Here is a 17,122-nt window from a genome sequence, read left to right as displayed (position 1 = left end):
TGCCATTGGGCTAATTAAAACTTTCAGGATAATCTGCAGCTTATCCGATATTTATAGTGCTACAGTAGTTATTAAAGCTAACAGAGAACCAGTGCAAGCCAGCAATTAGGAAGCAGAGGGAACAACTGGATAAAGCCACAGCTGGGCAACAACAAAAGAATAGCTGGAGAAATTCAGATTGATCCCCATGGTCTCTGATCCAACTTGACTTCTGAATGAACAATATACTGACTCTTTAAAGGGACAAAGGTAGAATGATAGGGTAAGGCCAGCCATTTGATAAATCCCAGTAGAGGAGGAAGTGAACTCAAGAGTGATGTCACAAATATGGTCTACACAAGCCTGACACAGGTTATCCATGTGGTTTTCTGGGGACCCTAGGAGGCAAAGAGCAGAAGCAGCTCACTGGATGGCAGAGAAAGGTTCTGGCCTCCGTCTCTCATAAGAATATTAGCTCTCAGCCCAGGCACGGCAGTTCACACCTGTAATCCCAGGACTTTGGGAGACTGAAGCAGGCAGATCACTTGAGGTCAGGTGTTTGAGACCAGCCTGGCCAACATGACAAAACTCCGTCTCTGCTAAAAATACAAAAATTAGCCAGGCGTGTTAGCACACGCCTGTAGTCCTAGCTACTCAGGAGGCTGAGGCACAAGAATAGCTTGAACCCAGGAGGTGGAGGTTGCAATGACCTGAGATGGCACCATTGCACTCCAGCCTGGGCAACAGAGCAACACTGTCAAAAAAAAAAAAAAAAAAAGAAAGAATATTAACTCTCTAATCAGGTGCAGTGGCTCATGTCTATAATCCCAGCACTTGGGGAGGCCAAGGCAGGTGGATCACTTGAGACCAGGAGTTCGAGACCAGCCTGGCCAACATGGCAAAACTCCATTTCTACTAAAAACACAAAAAAATTGGCTGGGAGTGGTGGTGAGCACCTGTAATCCCAGCTATTTGAGGGGCTGAGGCACGAAAATCACTTGAACCGGGGATTCAAGCGATGGAGGTGCAGATTGCAGTGAGCCAAGATCCACTGCACTCCAGCCTGGGCAACAGAACAAAACCCTGTCTAAAAAATAAAATAAAAATAAAAAATAATATTAACTTTCTAGTTCTGTCTGATTTCGAGAAGAAATAAAGTTCAGAGCTTTGGGGTAGGCTGCCTATTTCCAAATAGGAAGGATCTCTCTCTAGAATCAGCTGATAGGAAAAACTTCCCAAATCCCAGGAAGGTGTTTATATCCTGCACAAATGCCAGGATTAGCGACATTCTGCTCACCCGCAAAACTGATCATGTTCAAAGCACACGAACCACCCATGAATTACAATTACAGCCAGGGAAGGGAAATCATAGATACCCTCAGCCCTATCTTGCAGGTGATGGGGTAGAAGAAACTTCAAGTATGTGTCATCCCATAAAATGGCCATTTGGGTAGTTAAAGGGCCAATAGTTATCACGGTAGGGTGGGTAACAGGAATGCAGGCCTGATGGCTGTGGTAAGACATCAACTCCACCTGCTCCCTCCCTGCCAAGTTTAGGCCTTTAGGCCATGCTCACTAAGAAGCCTACCTGGTTGAGATGCTGCATCTTGCCTGGCTCTGTAGTAAGCCCTCCGCTGGAGCTCTGCTGGACTAGCCCCTGCCTGAGGGTGCTGCTGCTTGGCTGGAAATGGGCTTGCTGAGAGGCCTCTTGCCAAGCAGGGGCGAGGGCCACCTCCTGAGGATGTTCCAGCAGCTCTGGCTCCCATGACAGAAACCTCGAGTCCCTCTCCATGACTCTGATGGCCTCATGCTCACCCTCACTAGATATCCTAGAAGACTCAGCTGCCATGCAACAGACTGTGCTGGCGCTGTGTCTGCACGGCATGTCCTGCATGCTCTCAGGCAGCCCCAGGCCCTCCGGCCACCTGGAGATCTTGACCATCTGCAGGATGTGCTGGTAGAACCTCTGGTCCTCAGAGTAGTCTTCACTTTCTGACTGCTCCTCGTCAGGGCTCTGCATGTGGGACATGTGAGGAACTAAGAAGGGGCTGAAGTGTTGATCTCTGAGACCCGAGTCTGACTGAGCCACACCCTCCTCAGATCCCCGTGAGCTCTGCAGGTTCCAAGGGAAGTTGTTCACCTCATCCAGGACGGGAGAGCCCAGGTGTGAGGCCAGGTTGCTGCTGCTGCTGCTGCTGCTCTCCAAGTCAGGCCCAGACACGCTAGGCTTCTGATCCTTATAAGGGAGCTCTGCAGACCCTAGGGCCTGTCTCTTCTCACTGGCAGGAGGCTCCTCGGGGGCCCTCCCTAAAAGGGGATTCTGAGCTGGTTCTGATGCCAGGGTTTCAGGTGGTATTAGCAAGAGACCCTGAGGTAGATCTTCAGCTGAGGCCCCTAGAGCCTCAGGGTCACTGGGCTCTGTTTCCTTGCAGCTTCCTGGGATATCCTTATTGACAAGCTTGGAGACCTGTTCCATCCACAGTCCAGGAGGTTCTCTCCTCCTCCTCCCGCTGCCTATGCTCCCACCTTCCCCAGGAACTCCCTGCCTGCTCAGGTCTTCAGTAGGGCTGCTATCTAACAACAACTTGCTCTTCCTGGCAGGCAACATGTGGCCAGAAGAACAAGAGGACAGGGAGGGCTCCTCCTCAGGGGATGACATGGGAATGCAGCTTTGGCCCTTGTCCCCTCCAGGGCCAGTGGGGCTCAGTTTGGCTAAGCTGTGGCTGTGCTGCTCCCCTTTCAGTGGCAGGCCTTTGATGGCTTCAGAAAGCTTTGAGTGGACAGAGGCCTGGCTCCGGCTTTCTACCACATCCTGCACATTTTGGAGAAGCCCAGTGTTCTGAGGGGCTGGAGTGCCCAGTTTCTGCTGTCTGCTTCTCATTTCCAGCTCTTCTGTTTCAGGATCTGAAAACCCCAGGTAGATTTTCTCTGTCGCCTTCTGGAGTTTCTCCAGACCCTGCTGATCACCTAATTCTCTCCTGCATTGGGCTGGGGCCCTGCCTAAGATTTTCTCCATGTCAGCAAAGACCTGGTGGATTTGGGAAGGTTGGCCTTTGGAGAGTGGCTGCAGCTTTCTGGGAAGGGCACCCATGAAATGCCAGGGAGTGTCACCCAGCATGCCTGGGCTCTTTCCTTTGTTATAGGATCCCTCACTTCTAGCCTGAATCTCTTGATCTAGGTCCAGATCAGCAAGCCCAGGTGCTGAAGGAGGGGACAAGCTGCAGAGAAAGGATGAAGGAGGCAGAAGTCCCTCCTCAGGCTGCGTTTCCTAGATGGGTATATAAACATGCAGAGAAAACGAAGACAAAGCACTTCTGATTTACACTTGCTACCTCAGCCCTTGGCAAGCCCTCAGCAAAAACCCACCCTCTATTTAAACCCTAAAACTTAAAGTATAATAAATAATAAATAAATAAATAAATAAAATAAATAAAATCAATAGCAAAAAATAATAATAATTTTAAAAATTAAAAAAATAAAAAATAAAGTAAAACACAAACTGAAGAGGGAAGAAAAGATAAAAACTCCCTTGGGCTGAAAATATGTTGTTTTCTAGGCTCCAGTTTCCTTATCTACAAAGAGGAGGTTCGACTAGATCAATGGTTTGCAAACCTTGCTCCATGGAACCTGGGAAGTTCAGTACCTTGGGGTACTATATTGTGCATGTGACAGAGAAGAGGCGTCACAAAGACCCACACTGCCAAGTTCAACCAAAGAAGCTCCATTTCTTTTTTTATAAGCTGGACCTCTATAGAGGAACTGACTTGAAGACAGTCAGTTCTGAAACTACAGTCTGAAACTCGCCAACCAGATTATCCCTAAGGTACTATCCAGCTCTCAGATTCTGTGATTGATTACACAGAATCAGTCACTACAGTCTGAAACTCGCCAACCAGATTATCCCTAAGGTACTATCCAGCTCTCAGATTCTGTGATTGATTAGTTTTATAAAATGCACCAACCTTGGGACGTGTGTGGTGGCTCACACCTGTAATCCCAGCACTTTAGGAGGCTGCGGCAGGCGGATCACTTGAGGTCAGGAGTTCGAGACCAGCCTGGCCATCATGGTGAAACCCCATGTCTACTAAAAATACAAAAAATTAGCCGGGCACGGTGGTGGGCGCCTGTAGTCCCTGCTCCTCGGGAGGCTGAGGGACGAGAATTGCTTGAACCCAGGGGGCGGAGGTTGCAGTGATCCAAGATCGTGCCACTGCACTCCAGCCTGGGCAACAAAGCAAGATGCTGTCTCAAAAAAAAAAAAAAGAAGAAGAAGAAGAAGAAGAAGAAAAGTCCACCAACCTTATCAAGGACACCCGGAAATTTTTTAACAGGGCGCGAAGAGAAGCATAACAAATGACCCGAGACTTGAAAACTCAGTCTAGCATTATCTACTAAAGGAACCAGTTGGTATTGCTTGAGAGACCTCCACATGGTCACAGACCCTCTGAGCTAGAAAAACTTCTAAAAAATCAACCACTCCTCTACAAACATTCACACTGAACCCCACCTGACTGTGAGTGCACACCTCCAGACAGTCCAAACCACTTGCGTCCAGGCTGCCCGCCTGGCTCAGAGCTGTCCCCTGGACAAACTCAAGTTTGAGGCACCTGTCCTGAGCCCTAAGAACCAGACTGACAGCCCAGGGCTGTCCCATTTTCTTCATTTCCTGAAACCACGGAGGGAACTCTTTTTAACAGAGGGCTCTAAGAATCCAATCACACATCTACATCTCGGTCCTTTATCCAGCTCTCCACCCCAGAACCCTCACTTCATTCCGTCTCATGCCTTTCATCAAGCCACAGCCTGCCCAGATGCCTGACTACCACTTCAAATAATCCTGGGTCCATGAAAAGCCCTGTGGCCACCTTTTGCCATTCAAACACATGACAATGGAAAATCCAGCCTAGCTGGAAATTATCTGCCCTCTTTTCTCCATCTGGAGGAATGGGCTTGTTACCATGTTTCTCAGAACCATAAGTAATATGTCAGGGAGGGGAGGGAAAAAAGATGTATCTGTGGAGCTTGGATAAGAGGAAGCACAAGGCTCTGGAGGGAAACAAAAACTATAAACAAAAGAGCAAAACAACTGGACAACTGAAGAGGGTTGAAACGATGTTCCCAGTGCTCCCCACTGGCTGAGCTGAGTTCCTATGTCCCTCCCTCTCTTCAGCATGCCCCACCTGCCCCAGGCCTGGGGAAAGGGACCACCACAGCGTTCTGGGAGAGCCTGGGCCTCACTTTGGTATGGCTCCAGGTCTTAGTTGCTCCACCTACATCATGTGGGCAATAACTCCACCTCCTAGGTTCAGATGTACTAAATGGACAAATAAAACAATATGAACACTTTGAACTCAAATACAAAAGCTACTTATAACCAAGGAAATCAGGCTGGGCATGGTAGCTCACACCAGTAATCCCAGCACTTTGGGAGGCTGAGGTGGGTGGATCACTTGAGGTCAGGAGTTTGAGACCAGCCTGGCCAACATGGTGAAACCCCAACTCTACTAAAAATACAAAAATTAGCCAGGTGTGGTGGCGGATGCCTGTAATCCCAACTACTCAGGAGGCTGAGGCAGGAGAATTGCTTGAGCCTGAAAGGCAGTGGTTGCAGTGAGCTGAGATCACACCACTGTACTCCAGCCTGGGTGACAGAGTGAGACTCCGTCTCAAAAAAAACAACAAGGAAATCACATTGCAATTAAACTTCAGTTACCCACCACTCACTGAGGACACTGGCAACAATCTAGATGAGTAGATAAAGCCCAAGAGTTTTCTTTCAAATCTTGAACTCACTGGTGTTTTGACAACTAAATTATGGCTACATCTGACATCTAGGAATTCACACCACTTTAAGACAAATAAGGAACCCACACTAGGGAGGCCTGACTCTGAATAAAGAGAAAGGACACTTCACTCAGCTCACTGGCCTCTGCCAACTGCTTTCAGTCCCCACTCTCCAGAGCAGCAGATGCCATTACTGCTACTACTACTGCAAAAAACCATTCTCAGAAGAGCACTCTCTCTCATCAATCCTATTAGGTAACATGCACTTCCCAAGTGGGGAGAAAGGAAATGTGTAGACATGGCAACAACTTCCAGAATTCCAGAAGCTGAAAGAAAAATCAACCAGAAGACAGGCAAATTTTAGATGATATACTATCAAGAATTTACCATATTCTGACTGTTGTCTTCAACCTCCCAGCTGCAGACACCTAGAGGTTCCCAACATCCCTCCAGATTTCAGCCCTGGCCTCTCTGGGAGGAGGCATCCACTGACTCACCAGTGAACTTTTGGGGGGGTCTCTGTCCTTCTTGTCTTTCTTTTCCTTTTTTTTTTTCTTCTTCTTAATGGCCCCAGAAGTTGACAGCTTTGCCCGCTCTTGGATCACCAAGTTCCGATAGTGTTCGTCACATGGATGGTCCCACATAGACTGCCCGTTGGCGAAGTTGAAATAGTAAATGTCACCTGTGATGTCCTGGCTGGGGATGGGCAGAGTTCAGAAGTTAGTCCCTGCTCAGATACAAAAGAAGAAAAAAGAAAAGAGGGGAAAAAAAGAAAAAGGGAGAGGAGGTGAAAGACGAGGAAGACAGCGGGGTGGAAAAGGGAGGGAGAAGATGGAATGAGAGGGGTTAAGAGTGGAGGGAAGGAAAGGATTAACACAAAATCAAAGGGTACCATTTGGCTAAGAAGGAGTTAGCTTAGATATAGGAAGAAAGGATTGGGATACCTAATCTCTAGATGGTGATGTATAATCACCGGAGTTCTTGAGAATGCAGGCTGGACTAGTGTAGGAACAAACTTGGTTTTATTTAGATGGAGAAGTATAAAAACTATGGTATGTTGAACATAAGTGCTAGGATAAATCTTAATATTTTAATAAACAGTCTAAGGAAGAATAATGCATTGTGAGAGCTCTGGTTTTACAGAAGACTCTAAACTCATAAGAAGTAATAATCCTGCCGGGAGCAGTGGCTCACACCTGTAATCCCAGCACTTTGGGAGGCCGAGGCAGGCGGATCACCTGAGGTCGGGAGTTCAAGACCAGCCTGACCAACATGGAGAAACCCTGTCTCTACTAAAAATATAAAATTAGCCGGGGTGGTGGTGCATGCCTGTAATCCCAGCTAATCGGGAGGCTGAGGCAGGAGAATCGCTTGAACCTGGGAGTCGGAGGTTGCAGTGAGCCAAGATTGTGCCATTGCACTCCAGCCTGGGCAATAAGAGTGAAACTCCGTCTCAAAAAAACAAACAAAAAAAAGAAGTAATAATCCAAGCTAGTGTGGATGATGGTAGAAGAAAATAATGTAGGAGGTATATTTCAAGAATCTGTTTTTCAACATGGACAAGTCCAAAATAAACCACTCATCTCATCCACCATTAACAACAATCTATTAGGACAGCTAACAGGAAAAGAGTAATGCAAAATATTTTATATTCACACATAAACCTAAAATGTGCAAAATCTTTATAGAGTTTTACTGAAAAGTCAGAAAAAAAAAGAAAAAGAAAAAAACCCACTGGAGAGGCATTCAGTATGCCAGAATAGAAAGACTCAAGTCTGTAAAGATGCCAATAATCCCAAAATTAATATATAAATCCAATACAATTTCAATCAAGCTCCTTATGAAATCTGACAAGCTGAATCTCAATTCAAACAAAAGAGAAAATGAAAAATAGATAAATGAGAAAATGAGCAGAAATAAAAAAATATCGGGGTAAAAAAGGACAGTGATAGAAGATATGCAAATGACCCATAAGCACATGAAAAGATGTCCCACATCACTTAACACTGGGAAAGTGCAAATCAAAACTATTATGAAATGCTACTTCACACCATAAGCACGGCTATTATCAAAAATCCAAAAAATAAGCCTGGGCAACACAGTGAGACTCTGTCTCTACAAGAAATAAAAAAAATTAGCCAGGCACAGTGACACATGTCTGTAGTCCCAGTTACTCAGGAGACTTGAGGTGGGAGGATTGTTTGAGCCCAGGAGTTCAAGGCTACAGTGGGCTATGATCACACCACTGCACTCCAGCCTGGGTGACAGGGCAAGACCCTGTTTCAAAAAAAAAAAAAAAAAAAAAAAGGCTGGGTGCGGTGGCTCACACCTATAATCCCAGCACTTTGGGAGGCCAAGGCAGGTGGATCACCTGACGTCCGGAGTTCAAGACCAGCCTGATCAACATGGTGAAATCCCATCTCCAGTAAAAAGTACAAAAATTGGCTGGGCATGGTGGCTCACGCCTGTAAACTTTGGGAGGCCAAGGCGGGCAGATCACGAGGTCAGAGTTCAAGACCAGCCTGATCAACATGGTGAAATCCCATCTCTACTAAAAAATACAAAAATTGGCCGGGCATGGTGGCTCATGCCTGTAATCCCAGCACTTTGCAAGGCCAAGGCAGGCAGATCACGAGGTCAGGAGTTTGAGACCAGCCTGACCAACATGGTGAAACCCCGTCTCTACTAAAAATACAAAAATTAGCCGGGCATGGTGGTGCGTGCCTGTAATCCCAGCTACTCAGGAGGCTAAGGCAGGAGAATCACTTGAACCCAGGAGGTGAAGGTTGCAGTGAGCCGAGATTGTGTCCTTGACCTTGAGCCTGGTAGACAGAGGAACCCTTGTACACTGCTGGTAGGAATGTAAAATGGTGCTGCCACTTTGGTAAATAGCATGGGGGTTCCTCAAAAAAATTAAATCAAATTTAATATAAGATAAAATTTAACTTAAATATAAAATAGATTTCACAATGGAGTAAGTAATTTTAAAATAGCTGGGCACCATGGTGCACACCTGTAGTCCCAGCTACTTAGGAAGCTGAGGCAGGAGGATCCCTTGAGCCCAGCTGTTCAAGGCTGCAGTGAGCTATGATTACACCACTGCACAGCCTGGGTAACAGAGCAATACCCTATCTCTAAAAAAAAATTAATTTAATTTAAAATAGAATTACCATGTGACCCAGCAATTCCATTTCTGGGCATATACCCAAATGAATTGAAAGCAGGGATTCAAACAGCTATTGGTATACCAGTAATCACAGCAGCATTATTCACAATAGCCAAAAGACAGAAAGAAGACCAAATGTCCATTGACAGATAAATTGATAAACAGGGCTGGGCACAGTGGCTCACGCCTGTAATCCCAATACTTTGGGAGGCAGAGGTCGGGAGTTCGAGACCAGCCTGGCCAACATGGTGAAACCTCGTCTCTACTAAAAATACAAAAATTACCCGGGCATGGTGGCACGTGCCTGTAATCCCAGCTACTCGGGAGGTACAGGCAGTAAAATCACTTGAACCCAGGAAGCAGAGGTTGCAGTGAGCCAAGATTGCACCACTGCACTCCAGCCTGGGTGACAGACCAAGACTCTGTCTCAAAAAAAAAAAATTGATAAATAGAATGTTGTATATACATGCAATGGAATATTATTCAGCCTTAAGAAAGAATTCTCACGCATGCTACAACATAGATGCACCTTGAGGATATTATGCTAAGTGAAAGAAGTCAGACACAAAAGGACAAATATTGCATAATTCCACTTATATGAAGTACCTAGAATAGGCAAATTCATTGAGCCAGAAAGCTGAATGGTGACTGCCAGAGATTAAGGAGAGGGGAAAATGGGGAATTAATATTTAATGGCTATAGAGTTTCAGTTTGGGGATGAAAACATTCTGGAGATGGATGATAGTGATAGCCATGCAACATTGTGAATGTACTTAATGCTGCTGAATTGTCCACTCAAAAACGCTTAAAATGGTAAATTTCATGTTATATATATTTTACCACAATTAAGAAAAATACAAATTTATTGACTTCAGTATGACAAAAGAAAGTATAAACCAAATTAAAAGACATGTGACTGGGATAAAATAGTGGAAATAGTGGTAAGATACCACTACTATTACCCAGAATACCCAGAATAATCAAAGAGTTCTGCCACCTTAACAAAAATAAAAGATAAGCAGTCTACTAGACAAAAAGGCAAGAGATATAAACAGGTAAATCACAAAAGATCAACAGATGGCCAATTCAACTCTACAAACAACTTGGGAAATGCAATTTAAAATGATCCGTTGTTATTTTTTGCCCTTGGATTGACTATTTTTTTTAATTGACAATTTTTTAATTGATAATATTTCTAGGCTGGGCGCTGTGGCTCATGCCTGTAATCCCAACACTCTAGGAGACCAAGGCAGGCAAATTGCTTGAGCTTAGGAGTTCAAGACCACCCTGAGCAACATGGCATAACCCCATCTCTACAAAAAAAATACAAAAATTAGCCAGGCATGGTGACATACACCTGTAGTCCCAGCTACTCGGGAAGCTGAGGTGGGAGGATCGCTTGAACCCAGGAGGTAGAGGGTGCCGTGAGTCATGATCATACCACTGTACTCCAGCCTGGGCGACAGAGCAAGACTCTATCTCAAAAACAACAACAACAACAACAACAAACCAACTTCAGTACTGAAAATGGAATAAAAAATTGTCCTTATTTGCAGATTACATTTTTCTACAGGGTAAATATGTCCTAGAGACATTTAAAAAAACCTAAATACTGCAAATGAAAACAGACCATGTTCATGCGTTGAAAGTATTGTTTAAGATGTCAATTTTCCCCAAATTGATTTACAGAGTCAACTCAAGCACAGTAAAAATCCTAATAGGAAACTGACAAGCTATTCTTTTTTTTTTTTGAGATGGAGTTTCGCTCTTGCTGCCCAGGCTGGAGTGCAATGGCACGATCTCGGCTCACTGCAACCTCCACCTCCCGTGTTCAAGCAATTCTCCTGCCTCAGCCTCCCGAGTAGCTGGGATTACAGGCATGTGCCACCACGCCTGGCTAATTTTGCATTTTTAGTGGAGATAGGGTTTCTCCACGTTGGTCAGGCTGGTCTCGAACTCCCAACCTCAAGTGATCCACCCACCTCGACCTCCCAAAGTGCTGGGATTCCAGGCATGAGCCACCGTGCCCAGCCTTGGAAACTGACAAGCTATTCTAAAAATCATATGGAAATACAAAAGACGTAGAATATGACTTTGAAAATGGAGAACAAATTTGGAGGATTTACCTTTAAATGATTTCAAGATTTATTATAAAACTACAGTAATCAAGACAGAACAGTACTGGTGTGAAGACAGACAAAGAGCTCACTGGAAGAGAGCAGAGGATCCAGAAACAGCCCTCACTTCATGGCCAATTAGGAAAATATCTAAATGTCCTTCAATATAAGACTAGTCAAATAAATCAAGATTTTTGAAAATTGTGCTACATCTCTACACAGGAAGTATGCAGCTGATACAAGAATGAGTAGGCCTACACAAACAGACAAAGAAGAACAGTGTATATGATAAAGTGCGTATGTTTAAAACCAAACCATTGTTGGGGAGGGGGTGCATACATGTGTATTAAAAGAGTCTAGAGAGAATTTACCAATTAATAGTAATTACCCTTAGGAAAAGAAGAAGGTTAAAGGTGGGTAAAGAAGAAGAAGGGTAAAATGTATATATACCTACATTTTAATGACTCATTTTATTTGTTTTTGAGACAGGTTCTCTCTGTCCCGCAGGCTGAAGAGCAGTGATGCAGTCTCGGCTCACTGCAGCCTCAACCTCCCAGGCTAAAGCGATCCTCCTAACTCAACTTCGGAAGTAGCTGGGACTAAAGGTGCATGTCATCACCCCCAGCTAATTTTTGAATTTTCTACAGAGACAGAGTTTTGCCACATCGCCCAGACTGATCTCAAACTCCTGAGCTCAAGCAATCCTTCAAACTCGGCCTCCCAAAGTGCTGGGATTACAGGTGTGAGCCACCATGCCTGGCCAACTTATTTTAAAAAGTGAAAAATAGGCCGGGCGTGGTGGCTCACGCCTGTAATCCCAGCACTTTGGGAGGACAAGGTGGGCAGATCATGAGATCAGGAGTTCAAGACCAGCCTGATCAACATGGTGAAACCCCGTCCCTACTAAAAATACAAAAATTAGCCCGGCGTGGTGGCACACGCACGTAATCCCAGCTACTCAGGAGGCTGAGGCAGAGGCTGCAGTGAGCCGAGGTTGCAGTGAGCCAAGATTGCGCCATTGCACTCCAGTCTGGGCGACAGAGCAATACTCCATCTCAAAAAAAAAAAAAAGTGAAAAATAATTCACACTCTCCTCACAGGATAAAAAAGGGTGTTAGCCACCACTAACAGGTATATAAAGGCAGCTGGCATAAAAGCTGGTATGCAGCTGGCCCATAACCAATGACAGTTTCCTTCCATCCATCAAGCTAGGTACTGGAAACAGAATCCACTCCTATAAATTCATCCTACAAACATGACCAGAAGCCCTCAGCACCTCAAACATTGTGTAAAGTCCTGACAAATTTACTTCAATAGAGGTGGGAGAAGGTTAAAGGAAAGGCGGCTAAAAAGATCAAGAGAACAGGCCGGGCTCTCACGCCTGTAATCCCAGAACTTTGGGAGGCCGAGGCAGGTGGACAACCTGAGGTCAGGAGTTTGAGGCCAGCCTGGCCAACATGGCGAAACCCCATCTCTACTAAAAATACAAAATTAGCCAGGTGTGGTGGTGCGTGCCTGTAATCCCAGCTACTCGGGAGGCTGAGGCAGGAGAATCGCTCCACCTCCGGGAGGTGGAGGTTGCAGTGAGCCGAGATCGTGCCATTGCACTCCAGTCTGGGCAACAAGAGCAAAACTCCATCTCAAAAAAAAAAAGATCAAGAAACAAGAAGGCTGCCACATGAGGAAAAGCTAGAAGGACTGTGATTCTTCAGCTAACAGTAAGGCGACAACTGTAATCACTTTGAGCTATGGCCAACACAGTGAATGGTACGAACAAGAACAGGATGATTACGCCTTGTCTACAAAATTGCACAAAACCAGCAGAAGAGGGGACCCCTAAGATACCTGAGGACCAGTTTGGGATAAGCATAGGGAAATACCAATCTAAGGTAGGAAGTAAATTTATGGCACTCACTTTAGGGAGACAAGCTGGAGAGAGCTCTATGCATGTGATTAGGAAGAGCAATGCAAGACAGGAGGACAGAGCAGACATGGAGAACATGGAGAACAGTGTCACCACGAGCAGGGAGCACTGCAGTCCTCAGGAGAAGGAGGGAGACAGAGGCAGTGACATGGCTCCTTCTAGCTCCCCAACCTTGGCCACTCTGTCTTTCCTCTCCATAAACCTCTGTTTCCCTGAGACAACCACTGAGTGAATCACTCCTCCTTCCAACCGAAAGAGCTCTAGCCAAAATTGAAAATATCAATGAATCCATGAATGTGAACCTATTCATGAATAGGTTACATCAATTCAGATATGGCAGAGCCAAGTGTTCCCAAGGGACACAGAAACCCTTTGCTGGTCTGCATGGCCTCACTGCAAACCTCTTTAACATCAATATCCATTTTATTTTATTTTATCTTTTTAAGTAGTAGTTTTATTTATTTACTTTGGTTTTTTTTTTTTGAGATGGAGTCTCGCTCTGTCACCCATGCTGGAGTGCTGTGCCGCAATCTCAGCTCACTGCAACCTCCGCCTCCCAGGTTCAAGTTATTCTCCTGCCTCAGCCTCCTGAGTAGCTAGGACTACAGGTGTGCACTACCACACCCAGCTAATTTTTTGTATTTTTAGTAGAGACGCGGTTTCACCATCTTGGCCAGGCTGGTCTCGAATTCCTGACCTCAAGCAATCCACCCACCTCGGCCTCCCAAAGCACTGGGATTACAGGCGTGGGCCACCGTGCCCGGCAAGACCAGCATCCAACTTAGACGTGCTAAGGAGGTAAAGTTGTCACTTACAATATCAGTCTGCAAGGAGTAACAACAACCCCTCAGCACATCCTAAACAGATGCTTGTGCTAGAGAACCAGACCCAGGGCAGTAGCCCCTGTGGCCTTGGATATAAGCATTGAACCCCATCCTAGGGACCAGGGACCGTTCAGTCAGCCTACACTGAAGCCTGAAATAGCAGGCAGCATAGCAGAGGGGTGGCACAGTACTGTCCCTGACTGTACAGGATAGGCTTGGAAAAGCTGGCCAGTTCAAACCGATCTCCAGTATTAGCTTCCCTCTGCCTCTGCTAGGCCAAGTCAGTGGCCGCACCCCCTGCTGACTTACCATGGTTTCCACTCTCCAGGCAGTGGGGCCACGATGCCCTCCCGCGCCAGCCACATCAGTTCTGGTTCCTTGATGGGATCAATACCAATCTCCCGGGCAAATTCAAGAATTTCTGCAAGGAGAGGCAGAGGTGGGAAAGTAAGAGAGATGAAAAGAAGAAAAAAACTCACAATCTTTTTTCTACTTTGTCTTTTCTCTCCATCAATGAGAAAATCGTATTCTTTAAATTATAAACAATAAACATATATAATTGTTTCCTTACAATTTATAAATAGTACACTTGAATCCAAGCATGCTATCTCCACACAATGATATAATCTGAAGCCAAGCATTAAAAACGCAAAAAATAGGCCAGGTGCCATGGCTCATGCCTGTAATCTCAGCACTTTGGGAGGCCAAGGCAGGTAGATCATGAGGTCAGGAGTTCGAAACCAGCCTGGCCAACATGGTGAAACCCCATCTCTACTAAAAATACAAAAATTAGCCCAGCATGGTGGCGCGCATCTGTAATCCCAGCTACTCGGGAGGCTGAGGCAGGAGAATTGCTTGAACCTGGGAGGAAGAGGTTGCAGTGAGCCGAGATCACGCCACTGCACTCCAGCCTGGGCAATGAGAGCAAGACTTTGTCTCAAAAAAAAAAAAAACAAAACAGGCAAAAAATAAAATAAAACCAAGACTTCATTCCAGCAGGGGCCTCAGAGGGAAGAACCCCCAAACCATAGGCAGAACCATCCAGGATGAGCACAGCCTTACCAGAAGGTAGTAAGCTCTCCCAAGATTTGCAAAAGCTTGGTGCAAAAGCACTCATCATTCAATCAACAAGCATGTACTGAACAACTACAAGTGACTAAGCTCCTTGAGGACGTTACAAAGACACAATTAGAGTACAACCCAGGTGACACGTGCTGTAATGAAGACATGTCCTGTATGCTATAGGAGCAGAGAGAAGGCAGTGATTGATTCTGCCTAGGGGCAGGGAACTATCTGAGCTGAGAAAGTGGATGATACTCAAGCAGGCTGAACCCCCACTCACTGAACCCTCCCTTCCATTAAGGGAGTTGCCTCTTTTTCAATTTTACAATATATTATGGACCCTAATACTTTTGTTTTGGCTGGGTGCAGTGGCACATGCCTGTAATCCCAGCACTTTGGGAAGCCGAGGTGGGAGGATTGCCTGAGTCCAGGAGATCAAGACCAGCCTGGGAAACATGGTGAGAACCCATCTCTACAAAAAATATGAAAATTAGCTGGGCATGGTGGCATGTGCCTATAGATGCAGCTACCCAGAAGCTGAGGTGGGAGCTTACATTCTAGTAGAAGAGACAGCCAGCAATGAGCCTGAGAAGGTCAAGGCTATACTCCAGCCTGGGGGACAAAGCAAGACTTCATCTCAAACAAACAAACAAACAAACAAAAATTTTGTTGTACTCTGGAAATCAAGAATTTCAAAAAGCTCTTTTGCCACAGAACTGAAGGACAATGGAGATATATGTACTGACTTAAGAGCTATCTCAGCCAGGTTCATGCCTGTAATCCCAGCACTTTGGGAGGCCAAGGCGGGCAGATCACTTGAGCTCAGGACTTTGAGACCAGCTTGGGCAACATGGAGAAACCTCGTCTATATAAAAAATACAAAAAGTAGCCAGGCATGGTGGCATGTGCCTATAGTCCCAGCTACTTAGGAAGCTGAGGCAGGAGAATCGCTTGAGACAGGAGGCAGTGGTTGCAGTGAGCTGAGATCCCACTATTGCACTCCAGCCTGGGCGACAAGAGTGAAATCCTGTCCAAAAAAAAAAGAGCTATCTCATGCACAGGAAAAAAGATAAATGAGATAACCGTTTGAACATGTCACCAGAACCCCCAGAAATGATTAAATAAATATTCAAATGACATCAATGCTTAAGCTGGTAATAGCCCAGGCCAGAAGGGCATCACCAATGAGCCATCTCAGTGGAAAATTTGGAGGTTGACATACCTGGGAACTAGGAAAGAAAAAATATTTTTTCAAAGGACTGCCTGGAACTTGATTGGCCAGAGACTAATTTCTTCATTTTTCACAGATATTTTTGAGTGCCTCCTATGTACCAGTCACTATGAGCCACGAATAAGAAAAAAACTAGTCACTGCCATTATGGAGCTTACATTCTAGTAAAAGAGACAGCCAGCAATGAAGTAAACAGATAAATATACAAAAAATTAAAGCTTCTGATAAATGCAAGAAGGAAGTAAATGAGGTAGGAGCTAGAGAACATCAGGGTGGAAGAGCATTCCTTTAGAAATGATGGTCAAGGAATCGAGCTATTGCACTCCAGCCTGGGCAACAAGAGTGAAACTCCATCTCAAAATAATAATAACAATAATAAAAATTATGGCCAAGGAATGCCTCTCAGCAATGTTGACAGTTAACTGAAACCTGCATAAGTGAAAGGAGCCAGCCATGCAGAGCACTGGAGAAAGAGCATTCAGGCAGAAGAAGCACAGGTGCAAAGGACCTGTGACAACCAGTAGCTCTGGGGACTGTCAGAAAGCCAGTATAGCCAGGTATGGTGATGCACACCTGTAATCCCAGCACGTTGGGAGACTGAGGTTGGTGGATTGCTTGAGCCCAGGAGTTCAAGACCAGCCTGGGCAACACGGCAAGACCCCATCTCTACCAACAAAATACAAAAATTAGCCAGGCCTGATGGTATGCACTTGTAGTCCCAGCTACTTGGGAGGCTGAGGTGGGAGAATCACTTGAGCCCAAGGGGTCAAGGCTTCAGTAAGCCAAGTTCACACCACTGCACTTCAGTCTGAGTGACAGAGTGAAACTCGGTCTCAAAAAAAAAACAAACAAACAACAAAAAAAGGCCAATGTCACTGGTAGAGAGAGCCAGGTCACAGAGCCCTGCAATCCCATCAAGGGTGTTATGTTGAGTATACTGGGGATGGGGGGGGGACTAAAAGCACAGCCCTGACATGATCTGCTTTATAAATAGTAAGGCTAATTAGGAAGCTACTGAGATAGCCCAGGAAGAGA

General features: G+C 45.5%; 1 protein-coding gene across 50 annotated transcripts in view; it reads right to left on the bottom strand.

Annotated features, from left to right (window-relative positions):
• The window catches only part of CEP164 (centrosomal protein 164), a 128,789-nt gene that overhangs the window by 98,232 nt on the left and 13,435 nt on the right, over window positions 1–17,122 (bottom strand). For 37 of the 50 annotated variants that reach the window (XR_010147310.1, XM_016922044.3, XM_016922054.4 and 34 more), the window contains 3 exons: window positions 14,104–14,215; window positions 6,261–6,459; window positions 1,568–3,247 (listed from right to left, as the gene is read on the bottom strand). Coding sequence is in view for 49 of the 50 variants with exons in the window: in XM_016922044.3 (XP_016777533.2) it covers window positions 1,568–3,247; window positions 6,261–6,459; window positions 14,104–14,215 (1,991 nt within the window). In the remaining variant the exon portion in view is untranslated. The remainder of the gene's footprint in view (window positions 1–1,567; window positions 3,248–6,260; window positions 6,460–14,103; window positions 14,216–17,122) is intronic. The other 13 variants (XM_016922062.3, XM_063783426.1, XM_016922068.3 and 10 more) reach the window with 1 other exon arrangement.

Source organism: Pan troglodytes, chromosome 9, assembly GCF_028858775.2.
Source record: "Pan troglodytes isolate AG18354 chromosome 9, NHGRI_mPanTro3-v2.0_pri, whole genome shotgun sequence".
Taxonomy (NCBI): domain Eukaryota; kingdom Metazoa; phylum Chordata; class Mammalia; order Primates; family Hominidae; genus Pan; species Pan troglodytes.
The sequence above is the reverse complement of the archived record's forward strand: the minus strand, read 5'-3'. Positions and strand labels throughout refer to the sequence as shown.